The following is a 21,778-nucleotide window of genomic DNA, read 5'->3' on the forward strand; positions in this document are numbered from 1 at the left end:
ACACATTCACACACACACACACACACATTCACACACACACATTCACACATTCACACACACACATTCACACATTCACACACACACATTCACACATTCACACACACACATTCACACACACACATTCACACATTCACACACTCACATTCACACACACACACATTCACACACACATTCACACACTCACATTCACACACACACACATTCACACATTCACACACTCATTCACTCACACACACATTCACACACTCATTCACTCACACACACATTCACACACACACACACATTCACACACACACACACACACACATTCACACACACACACACACACACATTCACACACACACACACCAGTGTTCTCCCCAGAATATTTTTCCAGCCGGGTGGCATGAAATAGTAGCCGGGTGGCATGAAAAAGTAGCCGGGTGGGTCGAGATGAAAATGCAGGGCAACTCTGCTTACAGCATAGGAGGAGGCGAGGAGGTGAGCCGATGACAGCCGGGTGGTCACCAAATCTAGCCGGGTGGAGCACCCGGCTAAAAGAGCCTGGGGAGAACACTACACTCTCTCGCTCCCCAGGGGTTTATCTTCCACAGCACTCGCGCTTCTAATAGAGGATAAATATTTTAATAGTTTCAAATTTATTTATTTTTTGTTAACTTTGATGTTTATTTTCTAATCTGTCTATTTCGATTGAAAGATATAATGGTGCCTTTATTGTTTAGCTGCTACTGAGCTATGAAAATGTATGTGAGGATGTCTCAGTCAATGTTTGCCACATTCATTTATGGGTACCAGGGATATGCGTTTGTTTGCTTTATGTTTTATTCCTTGGAGAAGCCAGTCCATTAGCTTAGATAGTATATTATACAGTGCACAGTGGAGCTGCATTATGTACATATACACCTTGCCTTCAGAAAACTGCCAGATAAAATTATACTGGGAGCATGGTGTGCTTGCTGTGTGATGATATAAGATGGCCCGCTGCAGTATATAAACCAGGAGAAGCAGCTTTTTATTTATACCATTTCTTGCAGCGGAATTATGAAAAAGAACTTGCTCAATCTCTGATTTTCTTTGCTGTTGCATATTTTCCACACTGAATGCTTTCTGATTTTTAAACAAAGTACAGAAATGTCTTCTTAAAACTGGATGTAACTGCAGAATCCTCTCTGTCACCCTGTAGTAAGAGGGATATGGATGTTGTCCTATTTATTTTCTTAAACAATGCCAGGTGCTTGGCTGCCCTGTTTATCTTCTGCCTCTAGTGCTATAAGCCAGAGACCCAGAACGAGTATGCGCTAATTTCTCACCACACTGACCACATACACTGAGTGGGCAAAAAATTAGAGACACCCTCTACCGTGTTGGTCAACCTTTAGCTCTGATCACAGCCAACATTCTCCTTGGCATGATCTTGTTGAGTAGATGCTGATACTGTTGCTGAGGAATGTTGGCCCATGCTGACATAATGGCAGTTCTAAAGTGTAACCGAGACAGTGGGGGAGGGGGTTGGGGGCAAATGGGACACAGAGGTATGTTCCCTGCTGCATGATATGCCTCTGTGCCCCCCCATCCCCTACGCTGCTCTCTGCCCCCCACTGCTGTGCTATAACCTCCCAAAATTGGCGACCATCTTAAGTGGAAAAGAGGAGAGGGATACCCTGCTCAAAACGCCCACTGGGGGTGTTCTTGCAGGCTTTTTCCAGCTGCCATTGGGCAGCTCTCTCTCCCTGGCCACTCCCTCCGCTTCCCTGGACGCTGAGAGAAAGTCTCGCTCTCCTTCCAGCTTCTTGACCCCAGACGTCACGAAAATGATCGTAAGGAGATGCGGGCCACAGGAGCAGCGGAGATGGCCGGTACCTGATCCGCCCAGCCCCCTGGATCAGGTAGCATTGTTTTTTTGTTTATGTCCCCACCTTGGGTTCTCTTTAAGTTGGGTCTGATTGAAGTGATCTTTCAACTTCGTCCCACAAATGCTCAATAGGTTTGAGGTCAGGGGTCTGAGCTTGATTGATGATCCTCAAACCAATTTGAGACCAATCAAGTTAGTTGCCGAGGGCCCACAACAGTCCTCTTTTTTTCTATTTTTCTGTGATACCAAAGACACTCTTGATAGTCTCCTGCTGCTAAAGCCCATCCTTTGTAAAGTCCATCTTATGCGCTGGGATATGCTTTGTGATGCATTTGCATTAAATTCAGCTGTAATTTGTCATGTTGTTGTCCTTCTGTTACTGTGGACTATGAGGTTGATTCACAAAGGTTACTTATTTTTCACCTTAACGGTATGCAGTGCTAATGCATGAGATAAATAAATAAGGAGAGACAATTCATGAGATAAATAGATAAGAAGTGCTAAACCATGAATTATGTCAAATAATGAGCTAAACCATGAATTATGTCAAATAATGAGCGCTAAACCATGAATTATGTCAAATAATGAGCTAAACCATGAGTTATGTCAAATAATGAGAGCTAAACCATGAGTTATGTCAAATAAGGAGAGCTAAATTATGAGTGATGTCAAATAAAGAGAGCTAAATTATGAGTTATGTCAAATAAGGAGAGCTAAACCATGAGCTATGTCAAATAAGGAGAGCTAAACCATGAGCTATGCCAAATACAGAGAGCTAAACCATGAGTTAAGATTAAGAGATTTAAATTGTTAGAGATTTAACAGAAAAACTTTGTCAATCAGGTCTCATGCGTGCTATTCACCTTTCACCTCTCTCGTTCACCAGCCTTTTTTGACCAGAATAGTCCTTAACCTCCCTGGCGGTTTATTTATTTTGCCAGGGAGGCTGCAATGGGGTTTTTTTTAAATTAAAAAAAAAATATTTCATGCAGCCAACTGAAAGTTGGCTGCATGAAAGCCCACTAGAGGGCGCTCCGGAGGCCGCAATGAGCGGCCTATCTTGTTTCGCTTTCCTCGTCGCCATGGCGACGAGCGGAGTGACTTCATGGACGTCAGTCGACGTCCTGACGTCAGAGCCGCCCGATCCAGCCCCTAGCGCCGGCCGGAACTGTTTGTTCCGGCTGCGCTGGGCTCGGGCGGCTGGGGGGACCCTCTTTCGCCGCTGCACGCGGCGGATCGCCGCGGAGTGGCGGCGATCGGGCAGCACACGCGGCTGGCAAAGTGCCGGCTGCGTGTGCTGCTTTTTTCAGAATGAAAATCGGCCCAGCAGGGCCTGAGCGGCGACCTCCGGCGGCATACCCCGAGCTCAGCTCGGGATTACCGCCAAGGAGGTTAAGAGTCATCGTTTTAGTGATGCCAGCACCAGTTCTTCTTGCACAGACCATCATCCCTCGATCAAAGTCGCTGAAATCTTTTGTATTACCCATTTTGACATTCACTTCCATGATAACAATGTCATTCAAAGCCGAGTGTTCCTTTTATAAGCAACTCTCCGTTGTTACGTCACTCTGTTATTGTTGGTTGGTTTACTTTCAATTAAGGGGTGTCTCAAAATTTTTGGGCTACTTAGTGTACATTTCAGGTATGTGATTCAGACACCTAAAATTCATTGACTGAAAGCACTGTGTGTGTTTTAATGCAGTTAGGATTGTTTTGAGACTCATTACCACTACATTGATCATGCAATGATATTTGTGCAATACTGATCGTGTAGCATTGATCATGTAACAATATTTGTGCAATACGGATTATGTAACGATATTTGTGCAATACTGATCGTGCAACATTTATCGTGTAATGATATTTGTGCAATACTGATCGTGCAACATTGATCATGTAACGATATTTGTGCAGTACTAATTGTGCAACATTGATCATGTAATATTTGTGCAATACTGATCGTGCAACATTGATCATGTAATGATATTTGTGCAATACTGATCGTGCAACATTGATCATGTAACGATATGTGTGCAGTACTGATTGTGCAACATTGATCATGTAATATTTGTGCAATACTGATCGTGCAACATTGATCATGTAACGAAATTTGTGCAGTACTGATCGTGCAACATTCATCATGTAACGATATTTGTGCAATACTGATCGTGCAACATTCATCATGTAACGATATTTGTGCAATACTGATCGTGCAGCATTGATCATGTAAAGATATTTGTGCAGTACTGATCGTGCAACATTGATCATGTAACGATATTTGTGCAGTACTGATCGTGCAACATTCATCATGTAACGATATTTGTGCAGTACTGATCGTGCAACATTGATCATGTAACGATATTTGTGCAGTACTGATCATGCAGCATTTATCACGCAGCGATATTGGAGCAATAATATCTGTGTAATTTTTATTGTGCAATAGCCAGCTTTTATTGTGTGAAACTGAAGTATTTATTTTACTATGCAACACCAAGGGCTAGTTCACACGGACACTTGGGCATTTACCGCCAGTGTCCGGATGGGAGCATTTGTATCGGGCATCGTGGATCGATTACCGGCATTTGCCCGAATGCGGCGTTCTGATCCTGATTTTCCCAATCGTTCCAGGTGTCCTTAGACTCCGCATGCGGCACCCAGGGTCGATTATCGGTGTGTTTTTGTGTCCCCCTGCGGGGACGAAAAAAGGATGATTGCGACGAGAAGCCGACAAAAGCCAGCGCAAGTCCCCAAAAGGGGGACGCCTCTAGAAGCCTGTCTCTAGAGGCCCTTCCATGTAGTACCTCTTTATGCAGTTTGTGAAATTCGAAGCCCTTTTTGGGATCTTTTTGATATAATTAACATGGTTATCAGCTAACTGATCAGCAGATAGCAGCTTCCATTTGCTGATGCAGCTTCTACTTCTGGGTTTGTGGAGGTTTGCATGTTAAAGAGACACTGAAGCGAAAAAAAATATATGATATAATGAATTGGTTGTGTACTGTGAATAATTACTAGAAGATTAGCAGCAAAGAAAATATTCCCATATTTTTATTTTCAGGTATATAGTGTTTTTTTCTAACATTGCATCATTCTCTAATATGTGCAGATTACACAACATTCAACATTCAAAATGAGTCTTTCAGAGCAGTCTGTGAACTAATGACCTCTCCTCTGGCAGAGAAAAAGAAAATTGTTCACTAACACTTGAGATAATAAAAGTCAGATAACAGCCCTCTCCACGACTTTGAAAGTCGTAGAGCTTAATGGCTTTTTTGCATAGAGATAACAACTGGAGTTTCTTAACTCTTCCTGTACTGTAAACAATTAGACTGTTGTATCTGATCTTAATGTTTTATTTCTTATCTGTACTACACATACAAATCATATCATAATTTTTTTTTTCGCTTCAGTGTCTCTTTAAGGTGCGTACACACACACTACCAGCGGCAACGACTGGTCCGCCGGACCCTCCCGTTGAGCGGTCTTTTAGCCGACAGTAGCAGCGGATCATACAGAAACAGCCTCATCAGTTCGCCGAGAGCACGTACACACGCACTACTGTCGGCTAAAAGACCACCTAGCGGGAGTGTCCGGCGGAAGTACATTTGAAATTGGCACCGGTAGACTTGGGCTCAGGATACAGCGGTATATGGCTGATCCTGCTTCTGCACAAGTCCGGGCCGTTTTAATTACTATTCCTCTCCAGGCCGCCATGGATAGTGGGGGAATGAAATGATTCGGCTTCCAGCGATTGCTGGAAGCCGAATAATTGTGTTTTTTAAACAGCTTCAGCTCCGTCTTCTGACGGAGCCGACGTTACTCACTGAGCGCCGCTATAGACTGATTCCCATTACAGTCTATGGCGGCGCTGGCTGCACCCAAATCTAGCAGCGCTGAAAAGCATTGCTCCGTCCGGCGGACCCGTCGTTACCGCTGGTAGTGTGTGTGTACGCACCTTTGAGTATTTTCTGCTAATCCAATCACCAATGTGATGGGAACAAAGACCAGGGGAATCAGCGTTTTGAAGCACGATGTATATCACTTGTAAAAAGTTTCAGGATATCTGCCTTTTGCCCTTGAAAGCCAAGTGTACAGAACTATTTAATTTTTTTTTTCTTGCACACTTAAAGCCTTAGCTTGAAAAATTTATGACTATAGCCATGCTAAGATCACATCTACAAAACCTTCCCCAAGCAAAAAAACAACAACCTTCCTTGGTGAATGTCTTTGGGTGATTTCATCCAACATCTGGCCCATAACAGCCTGGCCTTCTGCACTTGTGGTGCATTCTGCTACTCACCCTCCTTCTTGTAAGTTAGCTATGCGAAGGGGCTTTACTATTATAATCTTCAATTGTGACAGCACCAATGTAGCTTGACGTGCAGCGATCAACCCTGGAGTGCACAGGGTGTAACATCAAATAGGATAGCAGGATCCGCACCGTCTAAAATCCAAATTTATTAGAACATTTTAAAATCCATAACAGGCAGTACTGAGTGTGAGCCGGGTCACCATGACGCACGGCGTTTCAGAATCTAGCTCTTTCCTCAGATGGCTGTAGCACACACTCTGACATACAAAGCCTCACTGCTGTTATATATAGTCATGGAGAGGACCTGATGGAAGACTCTGCAAACTCCAAACGATTTACATACATGCATATTCATGAGCTATACATATTGCACATACCTAATGATATTTACCATCATATACATACTTATCTGAGTATATTGGGGAGTCAAAAGTCAGAGCATAGAACATATGTACACTCAGACTTACTTTCCGTAGAAAAATCCACGGAGTTCAGTCCCTCATCGTGTACTTCTCTTTACCACGGTGTCAGCCAATGAACAACAGGCCGACACCGTCCGCTCGACTCAGTCTCTCCTCCTTAGGCCGCTAGCCAATCACATACGCGGCTACAGCATCCGCTCAAAGACTTCAGTCATGCGTACATAATGACGCTTGATGGCATGTGAAGACGCGTAGCCGCTAGCCAATCACATACGCGGCTACAGCGTCCGCTCAAAGACTTGAATCATGCGTCCGTAATGACGCCTGGCAGCATGTGAAGATGCCTAGAAAACGCCCACACACCCAACTCTGCCAGCCAGTAAAATTAAGAGCGACACCATCCGCTCTAGAACCAATCCGTGTATTAAAATACATAAACAAGGCGGCAGATGACCGTGCGAGCGTCCCCAACCGCCCCCCAGGTCGCCAAAAGCGCCACAACAGTGCAACCTATATAGCTTTTATAATAAGTGGGACTGGAAGTACATCCCTAGCTCAAAATTGCATAACAATGCATACATAAAAAATCTATGAGAAAAATTCCTCTTTATCAAAAAATGTATATTTATCAAAAATACAAAAACCGTATATAAAGAAACGTATATAAAGAGCTAGAGTGTAACCTCCAACCCACCAACTAATCAAACAATCCACAAAAAATCCACAAAACTTCTTGTTCAAAACTTCCTAGGTCATCACATTAGTTAAATCATATTCTCTATTCAAACCTTTAGGCTCCAACGTCTCTAGTTTCTTAATCCAATAATGTTCTCTTTTCAATAATTGTTTTTGTCTATCACCTCCTCTCCTCAATATAGGGACCCCCTCTAACACTTGTACACGTAACTGTGATAAACCATGATTGAAGGTAGTAAAATGATGTGAGACCGCTAGCTCTAAGTTTTTATTCCTAATCGAAGATTTGTGTGATGCTATCCTGTCTCTCAGGGCCTGTGTAGTCTGACCCACATATCCAATCCCACAGGGGCACTTTAACAAGTAAACAACATATTTAGAATCACATGTATACTGGCCTCTTGTTTTAAACTTAGTGCCCCTGCAGGGATGGGTAACTGTATCCCCTTTAGCAATGTAACTGCAGAGGTGACAATTTAAACATGGATAAGTTCCATTTCTCATCGTCTTAAATGGTTTTTCTGGCCCTATGTCACCCTTGACTATGATGTCTCTTAGTGATGGAGCTCTTTTGTAGGACATCAGTGGACCTTCCCGAAACTCACGGACATATGGCAAGCCCTCTCTTAAGATTGACCAATGGCTGTTAATTATTTTTTCAATTTTATCAGACAAAATGTTAAAAGTTGTGACACATGGAATCCTATTATTGTAATCACCTCTACATTTCCTTTTTGATCCACTCCATTTACTCCTATGACTTGTCCCAATCTTTTTGTTATCCACTAAGCACCTCATTGGATATCCTCTAGCCAAAAATTTGTATTTCATCTCCTCTAATCTGGACTTTCTAATCTGGGGGTCACTAACTATTCTCTCTACCCTTTTGAACTGTCCTTTAGGTATGTTATTTTTAATGTGAGAAACATGAAAGCTATTATAGTGCAAGATAGAATTTCTGTCAGTGGGTTTTGTATAAAGATCCGTGGTCAAACGACCACCATCTTTAATCACCCATGTGTCTAAAAAACTAATCCTTTTGTGATCACTTTCAATCGTCAATCTAATCTCAGGACATGCAGCATGTAATTGTGTGACAAAGGTCTCTAGGCTCGAACGTGGCCCCTCCCACAAACAAAAAATATCATCAATATACCGTCGCCAAAGTAAAACATGTTTACAAAAAAGTGAATTAGAAAAAACAAATGCGTCCTCATAGAGGCCCATAAACAAATTGGCATAGGAAGGGGCCACGTTCGAGCCCATCGCCGTCCCTCTACGCTGCATGTGGAAAGTGTCACCAAAAAGGAAATAGTTGTATCTCAACACAAGGTTCAATAGTTGGATCAAAAAACCCCTCTGTTCCTTATCAAAATCCGTGCAAATCTGTAAATAGTGTTCAATTGCCTCCAAACCTCCCTCATGGGGTATGGAAGTATATAAACTGTTTACATCCATAGTAACCAACAATACATTTTCCCCCACACTGTCCAAATTGGAGATGGTTGACAAAAATTGTTGCGTGTCCCTAAGGTAAGAATCTAGGGTAAGTACTATCGGTTTCAAAATCCTGTCTAAAAAGATGGCTATGTTGGAAAAAATAGACCCCACCCCCGACACTATAGGTCGGCCGGGGGGATTTTGTAGTTTCTTATGGATCTTTGGTAGAGTATATATAATGGGAATTCTCGGATTTTCCACCATTAGAAACTTTTTAAGATCCCTGTCAATCAATTGTCTCTCCTCTGCTCTGGTAAGTAGTTCCTCTATTTTCTTGTATATCATCTTAGTAGGATTTTCCGTTAGTTTCTCGTATACATCCTTGTCATTCAACTGTAGAAGGATTTCCTCTTTATATGCCACCTTGTCCATGATGACAACAGCTCCGCCTTTATCGGCTGCTCTAACAATAATCTGGTCATTCCTGGCCAAAGACCTGATAGCCTGTCTTTCCTCCCCTGTCACATTGCTTTTGATATGTTTTATTTTTTTAGCATCAAAGTCAGATTGTAGTTTCTGAATATCTGTATTCACACTTTTTATATATCTATCGATAACCAGATGACTAGGCGGTTGAAAGTTACTTTTATTTCTCAAGCCCCATTCTTTTAAATGAATACTATCAGGAGATTCTTGTTGAGTGGAAGTATAGATAAATCCTCCAGCAAAAAAGTTTTTTAGTTTTATACTCCTAAAAAAACGACCCAATTCTAGATCTAAACTAAAAAAATCAGGAAAAAAAGTGGGACAAAATGATAATCCAAAATTCAATACATGGTGTTCCACAGGCGTTAATTCATATTGGGAGATGTTCACTACAAGATCTACTTTTTCTATTTTCGTATTCTCAATTCCATTTTGGAGTTTCCTCTCCGCCTCTCTTTGTTTGCGTTTCTGGAATCTTTTGCCTCCCCTCCGCTTGTGCTGTCCGAGTGTTGGGATGGATCGTCTGTTCCAGCTAAAAAATCGCTTGAGGACTGATCTGTAGGTTCTCCTATGGCTCGGGGTCTGGAGTTCTTCTTAAACTTCCTTGGTCTCCCCGGTTTAAAGCGTGTATAAGATGAAACACCCGGAGTTCTCTGCCAGCGATATACATATCCTGATTGATAGTCATGGGCATCACGATGAAATTTTTCCCGTTTCTGCTGTTCGAGACCAAACTCATACTCCTTCAACCTTGCTAGGAGACCATGATAGAATTTTTCAAAGTCCTCCTTCTCCATCAATTCGGATAAGTTATTACAAAGAGTCGCAATTTGTGTATCCAATATAGGAAGTTCTTTCATTATCCTTTGCACTGTGATTAAAATTGCGTCAAAAGAGGCCTTGTTCCACACTTGCTCCCATGTAACACAATAATCTTTACATTTCGGAAACAAAACCGGAGAGATTTGAGCCCTCATACTCCTTGGAATTTTCCCATCCTTATAATATTCCACTAGCGTTTTGGCATGAAGATCGAGATCAATGTAGCGGTTTTTCAAATTTTCCAAGTCTCTTTTCACAGTACTACAACAACTGGTATAATCTTCAATTGTGACAGCACCAATGTAGCTATGACTATATATAACAGCAGTGAGGCTTTGTATGTCAGAGTGTGTGCTACAGCCATCTGAGGAAAGAGCTAGATTCTGAAACGCCATGCGTCATGGTGACCCGGCTCACACTCAGTACTGCCTGTTATGGATTTTAAAATGTTCTAATAAATTTGGATTTTAGACGGTGCGGATCCTGCTATCCTATTTGATGTTACACCCTGTGCACTCCAGGGTTGATCGCTGCACGTCAAGCTACATTGGTGCTGTCACAATTGAAGATTATACCAGTTGTTGGAGTACTGTGACATAGCACAATGGAGGAAATGGGCGAAAATTCGGGAACGGGAAAACTTCCATCGTGATGCCCATGACTATCAATCAGGATATGTATATCGCTGGCAGAGAACTCCGGGTGTTTCATCTTATACACGCTTTAAACCGGGGAGACCAAGGAAGTTTAAGAAGAACTCCAGACCCCGAGCCATAGGAGAACCTACAGATCAGTCCTCAAGCGATTTTTTTTAGCTGGAACAGACGATCCATCCCAACACTCGGACAGCACAAGCGGAGGGGAGGCAAAAGATTCCAGAAACGCAAACAAAGAGAGGCGGAGAGGAAACTCCAAAATGGAATTGAGAATACGAAAATAGAAAAAGTAGATCTTGTAGTGAACATCTCCCAATATGAATTAACGCCTGTGGAACACCATGTATTGAATTTTGGATTATCATTTTGTCCCACTTTTTTTCCTGATTTTTTTAGTTTAGATCTAGAATTGGGTCGTTTTTTTAGGAGTATAAAACTAAAAAACTTTTTTGCTGGAGGATTTATCTATACTTCCACTCAACAAGAATCTCCTGATAGTATTAATTTAAAAGAATGGGGCTTGAGAAATAAAAGTAACTTTCAACCGCCTAGTCATCTGGTTATCGATAGATATATAAAAAGTGTGAATACAGATATTCAGAAACTACAATCTGACTTTGATGCTAAAAAAATAAAATATATCAAAAGCAATGTGACAGGGGAGGAAAGACAGGCTATCAGGTCTTTGGCCAGGAATGACCAGATTATTGTTAGAGCAGCCGATAAAGGCGGAGCTGTTGTCATCATGGACAAGGTGGCATATAAAGAGGAAATCCTTCTACAGTTGAATGACAAGGATGTATACGAGAAACTAACGGAAAATCCTACTAAGATGATATACAAGAAAATAGAGGAACTACTTACCAGAGCAGAGGAGAGACAATTGATTGACAGGGATCTTAAAAAGTTTCTAATGGTGGAAAATCCAAGAATTCCCATTATATATACTCTACCAAAGATCTATAAGAAACTACAAAATCCCCCCGGCCGACCTATAGTGTCGGGGGTGGGGTCTATTTTTCCCAACATAGCCATCTTTTTAGACAGGATTTTGAAACCGATAGTACTTACCCTAGATTCTTACCTTAGGGACACGCAACAATTTTTGTCAACCATCTCCAATTTGGACAGTGTGGGGGAAAATGTATTGTTGGTTACTATGGATGTAAACAGTTTATATACTTCCATACCCCATGAGGGAGGTTTGGAGGCAATTGAACACTATTTACAGATTTGCACGGATTTTGATAAGGAACAGAGGGGTTTTTTGATCCAACTATTGAACCTTGTGTTGAGATACAACTATTTCCTTTTTGGTGACACTTTCCACATGCAGCGTAGAGGGACGGCGATGGGCTCGAACGTGGCCCCTTCCTATGCCAATTTGTTTATGGGCCTCTATGAGGACGCATTTGTTTTTTCTAATTCACTTTTTTGTAAACATGTTTTACTTTGGCGACGGTATATTGATGATATTTTTTGTTTGTGGGAGGGGCCACGTTCGAGCCTAGAGACCTTTGTCACACAATTACATGCTGCATGTCCTGAGATTAGATTGACGATTGAAAGTGATCACAAAAGGATTAGTTTTTTAGACACATGAGTGATTAAAGATGGTGGTCGTTTGACCACGGATCTTTATACAAAACCCACTGACAGAAATTCTATCTTGCACTATAATAGCTTTCATGTTTCTCACATTAAAAAGAACATACCTAAAGGACAGTTCAAAAGGGTAGAGAGAATAGTTAGTGACCCCCAGATTAGAAAGTCCAGATTAGAGGAGATGAAATACAAATTTTTGGCTAGAGGATATCCAATGAGGTGCTTAGTGGATAACAAAAAGATTGGGACAAGTCATAGGAGTAAATGGAGTGGATCAAAAAGGAAATGTAGAGGTGATTACAATAATAGGATTCCATGTGTCACAACTTTTAACATTTTGTCTGATAAAATTGAAAAAATAATTAACAGCCATTGGTCAATCTTAAGAGAGGGCTTGCCATATGTCCGTGAGTTTCGGGAAGGTCCACTGATGTCCTACAAAAGAGCTCCATCACTAAGAGACATCATAGTCAAGGGTGACATAGGGCCAGAAAAACCATTTAAGACGATGAGAAATGGAACTTATCCATGTTTAAATTGTCACCTCTGCAGTTACATTGCTAAAGGGGATACAGTTACCCATCCCTGCAGGGGCACTAAGTTTAAAATAAGAGGCCAGTATACATGTGATTCTAAATATGTTGTTTACTTGTTAAAGTGCCCCTGTGGGATTGGATATGTGGGTCAGACTACACAGGCCCTGAGAGACAGGATAGCATCACACAAATCTTCGATTAGGAATAAAAACTTAGAGCTAGCGGTCTCACATCATTTTACTACCTTCAATCATGGTTTATCACAGTTACGTGTACAAGTGTTAGAGGGGGTCCCTATATTGAGGAGAGGAGGTGATAGACAAAAACAATTATTGAAAAGAGAACATTATTGGATTAAGAAACTAGAGACGTTGGAGCCTAAAGGTTTGAATAGAGAATATGATTTAACTAATGTGAGGACCTAGGAAGTTTTGAACAAGAAGTTTTGTGGATTTTTTGTGGATTGTTTGATTAGTTGGTGGGTTGGAGGTTACACTCTAGCTCTTTATATACGGTTTTTGTATTTTTGATAAATATACATTTTTTGATAAAGAGGAATTTTTCTCATAGATTTTTTATGTATGCATTGTTATGCAATTTTGAGCTAGGGATGTACTTCCAGTCCCACTTATTATAAAAGCTATATAGGTTGCACTGTTGTGGCGCTTTTGGCGACCTGGGGGGCGGTTGGGGACGCTCGCACGGTCATCTGCCGCCTTGTTTATGTATTTTAATACACGGATTGGTTCTAGAGCGGATGGTGTCGCTCTTAATTTTACTGGCTGGCGGAGTTGGGTGTGTGGGCGTTTTCTAGGCGTCTTCACATGCTGCCAGGCGTCATTACGGACGCATGATTCAAGTCTTTGAGCGGACGCTGTAGCCGCGTATGTGATTGGCTAGCGGCTACGCGTCTTCACATGCCATCAAGCGTCATTATGTACGCATGACTGAAGTCTTTGAGCGGACGCTGTAGCCGCGTATGTGATTGGCTAGCGGCCTAAGGAGGAGAGACTGAGTCGAGCGGACGGTGTCGGCCTGTTGTTCATTGGCTGACACCGTGGTAAAGAGAAGTACACGATGAGGGACTGAACTCCGTGGATTTTTCTACGGAAAGTAAGTCTGAGTGTACATATGTTCTATGCTCTGACTTTTGACTCCCCAATATACTCAGATAAGTATGTATATGATGGTAAATATCATTAGGTATGTGCAATATGTATAGCTCATGAATATGCATGTATGTAAATCGTTTGGAGTTTGCAGAGTCTTCCATCAGGTCCTCTCCATGACTATATATAACAGCAGTGAGGCTTTGTATGTCAGAGTGTGTGCTACAGCCATCTGAGGAAAGAGCTAGATTCTGAAACGCCGTGCGTCATGGTGACCCGGCTCACACTCAGTACTGCCTGTTATGGATTTTAAAATGTTCTAATAAATTTGGATTTTAGACGGTGCGGATCCTGCTATCCTATTTAAGGGGCTTTACTATGACTGCCACTAGTCACCCTACAGATAATGAGAAACTAAAATCTACTAACGTGTTGCTCCAGTAAACTGGATAACCATCTACTGTTTAGAATCTCAGTGTTTTACTCAAACTTTTGTTTGGTGTTCCGTAGATCCCCTGCTCAAATACCCATCATCATCTCACTATACTAAGAACTGGGACAAATTGGTTGTAGAAATTAAAGAGGAAGAAAAAAATGAGAAACTTGAGGGCGATGCTGCGCTGAACCAGCTATTCCAGCAGATTTATTCAGATGGCAGTGATGAAGTAAAACGAGCCATGAACAAGTCTTTTGTAAGTATTAAAGATACAAGTTTTATAATGAATGTATTTGCCTGTGCTACTGAAACCTAGCAGTATAGAAAGTCCAGCATCGGTGAATAATTTGGGTACTGCCGATAGCCAAAGCTCAAATTAGAAAAAAGAAAAAAAAAAAAAGGTAATTTGGCCGCCTGCAATAGCCGGTGCCCAAATTATGTATTCTCCCTGCTTTGTGACAACTCGAAGGGGGCATGACATTAATGCCACCCAGGAGTTTGTCTGCAGTAGCAGACAGTGAGCCGTCTTTCCACTTCACGCTGTGCCAAAATTTGGCCGAGGCCATCTTAAATGTATGCATATGGAGGCTGACATATATGTATTTACTTTTAAATAATGCTTATAGCATGACTGTCCTGCTGATTATTTGCCTCTAATTCTTTTAGCCATAGACCCCAAACAAGCATGCAGCAGATCAGGTGTTTCTGACTGCAGTGTGACGAGATTAGCCCTATGCTTGTTATAGGTGTGTGATTGACACTATTGCAGCCAAAGAGAACAGTAGGACTGCTAGGCAACTGATATTATTTAAATGTTTAAAAGGAAATAAAAATGGCAGCCTCCGTATCACACACGCCTCGAGTTTACTTTAGCTTGCAGTTTGATGTTTGATACATTGGCCAATATGCAATGCACTTTTTCTCCTGAGTTTTCTCCTAGGTGTTATTTTCAAACTTGTCAATAAAATGCCCTTTAACCCACCTGAGAGAGAAAAAAATAAATACTCCAAATAATTTTGATAGTACCTTTTCATCTACTTTTGGTGTTTCTTCCATTGCAAAGTGCTAAAAAGTTATTCTAAATTGAAGATGAAAAATGATCTCAGAGGAGAAAACTCTGGTGAAACAGTTAATTGCCTATGGCCCATTGTGTTATAGTTATTTCCCCATGATTGCAATATAAGGCGCGTGATCATCATTATGACCTAACCAGAAATGCATCCATTTAGCTGCATTTCACTGAAATATATTTTGTTATTCAAGGCATTCAATAAGTCATCACAATAAAATGGAGCTTGCAGATCTTTTATTTGTGTCTTATATGACTGAGCAAGACAAAATATATATATGTTATGGCCAAAACCAGAAATCTGCCAAAGTGGGAATAGGCAGGCTATTTCGAGAACTGGCCGATTTGACGTCGGCCAAAGTCCAAAATGCTGGGAATTTCTGACATTGGCCGGCCAGTTTGCAAAATGGCCAAAGTCAGTCGACCAAAGTCTAAAACGCACAAATCCCGGGTCCTGTCCAGCACCATGAATGGCACTTGGAACTTCCTCTCTGCTCTGAAAAATACAGCATAATAATCTTTTTTAAAGAAAAGCATTTCTTAGTTACAGCTGATACAAATCCTGCAATAAATCTGCAGTGTGTCTACATCCTGCTTTCTTGAGAGCAGACATATTGTTAACATCCTGTGCTTTTAAATTACCTGTTCTGCTGTGGCAGTCAGGTGACACAGGGGAGAGATCAAATTACAGTGGTGATTAGTCACAGATGAGGGGCGGATGCATGGCTGGGGGTGCTTCGCTGTGCACTTTGCGTGGTTGGGGGGCCGCTTTGCATGGCTGGGGGGTCTTTGCTGGATGCTTTGCATACCTGGGGGTGCTTTGCTCTGGGGCTTTGCATGGCTGGGGGGGGGTCATTGCTGGGTGCTTTGCTGTGCACTTTGCATGGTGGGGGGGCGGCTTTGCATGGCTGGGGGTGCTTTGCTGTGCACTTTGCGTGGTGGGGGGGGGGCGCTTTGCATGGCTGGGGGGTCTTTGCTGGATGCTTTGCATAGCTGGGGGTGCTTTGCTCTGGGGCTTTGCATGGCTGGGGGGGGGGGGTCATTGCTGGGTGTTTTGCAGTGCACTTTGCATGGCTGGGGGGGTCTTTGCATGGCTGGAAATGCTTTGCTGTGCTCTTTGCATGAGGAGGGGGGGGCGGCTTTGCATGGCTGGGGGTGGGCTTTGCTGGGTGCCTTTTAGGCTGGGGGTGCTTTACTGGGCTGGGGGTGGGCTTTGCTGGGAGGCTACCAGCGCTACTCAGACTTCCAATCAGGGCGACCAGAGAGGCAGAGCACCGCGCACGTTACCTGCCTGACCTGCGGGTCGCGAGTGAGCTGCTCTGCCTCCCCGGTCCAGTCACCCTGATCGGAGGTCTAAGTAACTGCAGCGGGGGAGGAGCGGTGAGCGGGGCTCCCGGGCGGTGGGGAGAGGAAAGCAGCTGGCGGCGGGGAGCGGTGCAGGAACTTCGGGACTTGGCCGGCCACCTTAAGTCACAATGCGTTCTGGCCGGCCAAAGTCAGCAATTCATGCCCTTTTTTATATATTGGACAAATCAGCCGGCCAATTCGCATTTTGACCGGCCAGAACCCGAAGTGGCCAGACTTTGAGTTCTGGCCGTAACATATATATTTTGCTTCCACATTTTTGTTCGTTTTGAGAAATGTAGTGCAGTACAATTGGTGTGTATGAGCTCTAAAAGCAGGAGCGTCGCTTTATAAACACTGGGGATTCTGAGAGGCTTCTAAGCACAGTTTAAGCTGGAAAAGATCTGTTACATTGTGAACTTCTTATGCTGGAAATACACGGTGTGTTTCTGCTCTCGATTCAGCTCTCGATTCTCTTCTGCTCGCTTTTCTTATCTTTTTCTATTCACTTCTATCAGAAAATGAGCAGCCAAAGAATCAAGAGATATCGGACATGTCGGAAATTATCTATCGAACCCAGAGCCGGATTAAAGCTAAATAGGGCCCTAAGCAAAGTAACTGATTTGGGCCCCCCATCATGTCGTAATAGAATCAGAAGATGCAGCTGCACAGCAACATGCCACACACACCGGGGCAGCCGAGCTACTGGTTGCTATGGGCAACAGCCCGCTTTCCTCTGCGGGTGCACAATGCAGGGAATAGCAGCGGCAAAATGCAGAGTGAGAGATGAATGGCTGTAACATTTGCACTCAGGGACTGGGGCACCCCTGTGAAGAGGGCGCCAGATATCACAGCAGCAGCACTTTCCCCCTGCATCTCCAGCCTGGCAATAGCAGAAAGCTCTGGACACTGCCAAACCGGAAGCCGTTCCCCAGTCAGAATTACATAACCATCCCCCACCACCGAACAACTGATTTCCTCCAAAACTAGACAGCCACCATGCAGCCTCCATCCCAGTGAATACGATAGTCCAGCAGAGAAGGCAGCCGCAGCGGGGGAGAAAGACAGCACCAGATGACTCACATTCACCTATTGCGATCCAAGCAATAGAGGTCCCGTCATCCGGAGCCCATCTGTCTCCTCTAGAGTGCTGCCGCTCTGTTAGTACTACTATTACTACTTCTTACTTCCTGTGTGATCTGAGAATCAGGAAGTTCAGAGCGAGCGGCTGCACTGTAGAAGAGACAGATGGGTTTCAGATAACGGGATCTCTATCACTTGGATCATGGATAGGTGAGTGAGCATTTGCCATCTGCTGCTATCATTCTTGCTGCAGCTGTGGTTCTCTGTGTTAAGGGAGGGAGGAGTGGGCAGCGGCAGAGCGCACAGTAGCAGGAGGGGGACCTTGGAGGAGAGCCTCAGTAGCGCACGGCATCATTTGACAAGACAAGACGAGACAAATAACATTTATATTGCACTTTTTCTCCTGGCGGACTCAAAGCGCCAGAACTGCAGCCACTAGGACGCGCCCTATAGGCAGTAGCAGTGTTGGAGAGACTTGCCTAAGGTCTCCTACTTAATAGGTGCTGGCTTACTGAACAGGCAGAGCCGAGATTCGAACCCTGGTCTCCTGTGTCAGAGGCAGAGCCCTTAAGGCTTAAAGGGACTCCGAGCAGTGCCTGTAGGTATGCCTTTAAGCATACCCACAACTAATTACATCCTCACACCTACCAGCATGATGTTTGTAATTATATCCCCTTGGGTTCCTTATCCTGTTTTAGTTCCTGGACGTAGAAACTTCGTCCAGGAACCATGCACGCATGCTCCCGGCCCGCGGTTCGTTAGCCAGGCAATCAGTGAATCGGGCTATGGTGCCTGATCACTGATTCCTCTCCCCCGCTGAAAAAGCGACAGCTGCTCTCGGAAGCTGTGCCTTTTCTGGCTGTTACCTCCCCCATGCGTCTCTCTAAGCGTATGTTACGCTTAGAGTGACGTCATGTAAACAAACTCATCTTGTGGCCAAAAAGTAATACTACAACTAAAAGTAAAAAAAAATAAAAATCAACACACATTTACATTATAAACCTATTGTTTACATCCCACCCTCCCAAAACTACCCAAATACAATGTTTAATATAAAAAACAAATCATTACAATAAAAAAAAAATGTAAATATTTTCCTAAGGGTCCAAACTTTTTAAATATCAATGTAAAGATGAAATATTTCTATTTTTTTTTTTAATTTTAAACTTGTAAATAGTGATAGATGCAAAATGGAAAAAATGCACCTTTATTTCCAAATAAAATATTGTCGCCATACATTGTGATAGGGACATAATTTTAACGGTGTAATAACCGGGACATATGGGCAAATACAATACGCGAGTTTTAACCACTTGCCGACCGCCTACTACATATTGGCGGCGGCAAAGTGGCAGCCCTAGGACCACGTAACGCAGAATGGCGTCGGGTCCTGGGGCACTGTTTTGCTGGGGATCCGCGCGCGCATCCGCCGGCAATAGGCTCCGCCCACCCGCGACGTCAACCCGCCGGCCAATCGGAAGCGCCGGCGGGTTGTTAACCTGACGATCGCCGGATAGGAAGCGTATAATACGCTTTGTAATGTTTACAAAGTGTATTATACAGGCTGCCTCCTGCCCTGGTGGTCCCAGTGTCCGAGGGACCACCAGGGCAGGCTGCAGCCACCCTAGTCTGCACCCAAACACACTGATCTGCCCCCCTACCCCCTGATTGCCCACAGCACCCCTCAGACCCCCCCTGCCCACCCCCCAGACCACTGTTTGCACACAATCACCACCCTAATCACCCATCAATCACTATCTGTCAACGCTATTTTTTTTTTTAGTCCCTAAACTGCCCCCTGGGGACTCCTGATCACCCCCCCCCACCCCTCAGATTCTCCCCAGACCCCCCCCCCCCTGTATACTGTATGCATCTATCCCCCCTGATCACCTGTCAATCACCCATCAATCACCCCCTGTCACTGCCACCCATCAATCAGCCCCCAGCCTGCCCCTTGCGGGCAATCTGATCACCCACCCACACTATTAGATCGCTTGCGGACCCTACGTCAGATCAACCTCCCAAGTGCACTGTTTACATCTGTTCTCTCCTCTAAACACCCACTAATTACCCATCAATCACCCCCTATCACCACCTGTCACTGTTACCCATCAGATTCGACCCTAATCTGCCCCTTGCGGGCACCCAATCACCTGCCCACACGCTCAGATTGCCCTCAGATCCCCCCTTATCAATTTGCCAGTGCATTATTTACATCTGTTCTTCCCTGTAATAACCCACTGATCACCTGTCAATCACCTATCAATCACCCCCTGTCACTGCCACCCATCAATCACTCCCTGTCACTGCCGCCCATCAATCAGCCCCTAACCTGCCCCTTGTGGGCAATCTGATCACCCACCCACACCATTAGATCGCCTGCAGACCCGACGTCAGATCACCTCCCAAGTGCACTGTTTACATCTGTTCTCTCCTCTAAACACCCACTAATTACTCATCAATCACCCCCTGTCACTGCTACCCATCAGATTAGACCCCTATCTGCCCCTAGGGCACCCAATCACCCGCCCACACCCTCAGAACGCCCTCAGACCCCAGCCCTGATCACCTCGCCAGTGCATTGCTTGCATCTATTCCCCCCACTAATCACACCTTGAGACACCATCAATCATCTCCTGTCACCCCCTAACACACCTACCCATCAAATCAGGCCCTTATTTTCCCCGTGTGGGCTCCTGATCACTCGGCCAAACCCTCAGATCCCCCTCGGACCCCCTTCCGATCACCTCCCCAGTGCATTGATTGCATCTATTTTCCCCTCTAACCACCCCCTGAGACACCCATCAATCACCTCCTGTCACCCCCCTAGCACTCCTATCCATCAGATCAGGCCCAATACAGCCTGTCATGTAAGAGGCCACTCTGCTTATGACCGGTTCCACAAAATTCGCCCCCTCATAGACCACCTGCCATCAAAATTTTCAGATGCTTATACCCCTGAACAGTAATTTTGAGACATTTGGTTTCCAGACTACTCACGGTTTTGGGCCCATAAAATGCCAGGGCAGTATAGGAACTCCACAAGTGACCCCTTTTTAGAAAAGACACCCCAAGGTATTCTGTTAGGTGTATGAAGCGTTCATAAAAGATTTTATTTTTTGTCAAAAGTTAGCGGAAATTAATTTTTATTGTTTTTTCACAAAGTTTCATTTTTCACTAACTTGTGACAAAAAATAAGATCTTCTATGAACTCGCCATACACCTAACGGAATACCTTGGGGTGTCTTCTTTCTAAAATGGGGTCACTTGTGGCGTTCCTATACTGCCCTGGCATTTTAGGGGCCCTAAACCGTGAGGAGTAGTCTAGAAAACAAATGCCTCAAAATGACCTGTAAATAGGACGTTGGGCCCCTTAGCGCACCTAGGCTGCAAAAAAGTGTCACACATGTCGTATCGCCGTACTCAGGAGAAGTAGTATAATGTGTTTTGTGGTGTATTTTTACACATACCCATGCTGGGTGGGAGAAATCTCTCTGTAAATGGACAATTGTGTGTAAAAAAAATCTGTCATTTACAGAGATATTTCTCCCACCCAGCATGGGTATATGTAAAAATGCACCACAAAACACATTATACTACTTCTTCTGAGCACGGCAGTACCACATGTGTGGCACTTTTTTGCAGCCTAACTGCGCTAAAGGGCCCAAAGTCCAATGAGTACCTTTAGGATTTCACAGGTCATTTTGCGACATTTGGGTTCAAGACTACTCCTCACGGTTTAGGGCCCCTAAAATTCCAGGGCAGTATAGGAACCCCACAAGTGACCCCATTTTAGAAAGAAGACACCCCAAGGTATTCTGTTAGGTGTATGACGAGTTCATAGAAGATTTTATTTTTTGTCACAAGTTAGCGGAAATTGATTTGTATTGGTTTTTTTTTCACAAAGTGT

General features: G+C 43.7%; 1 protein-coding gene across 4 annotated transcripts in view; it reads left to right on the plus strand.

The window, feature by feature from the left end:
• The window catches only part of SUGT1 (SGT1 homolog, MIS12 kinetochore complex assembly cochaperone), a 175,180-nt gene that overhangs the window by 147,329 nt on the left and 6,073 nt on the right, over positions 1-21,778 (plus strand). For all 4 annotated transcript variants that reach the window (XM_068267817.1, XM_068267819.1, XM_068267818.1 and 1 more), the window contains exon 13: positions 14,447-14,628. In XM_068267817.1, coding sequence (XP_068123918.1) covers positions 14,447-14,628 — 182 coding nt within the window. The remainder of the gene's footprint in view (positions 1-14,446; positions 14,629-21,778) is intronic.

The sequence above is a fragment of the Hyperolius riggenbachi genome, chromosome 2 (assembly GCF_040937935.1).
Source record: "Hyperolius riggenbachi isolate aHypRig1 chromosome 2, aHypRig1.pri, whole genome shotgun sequence".
Classification (NCBI taxonomy): Eukaryota; Metazoa; Chordata; class Amphibia; order Anura; family Hyperoliidae; genus Hyperolius; species Hyperolius riggenbachi.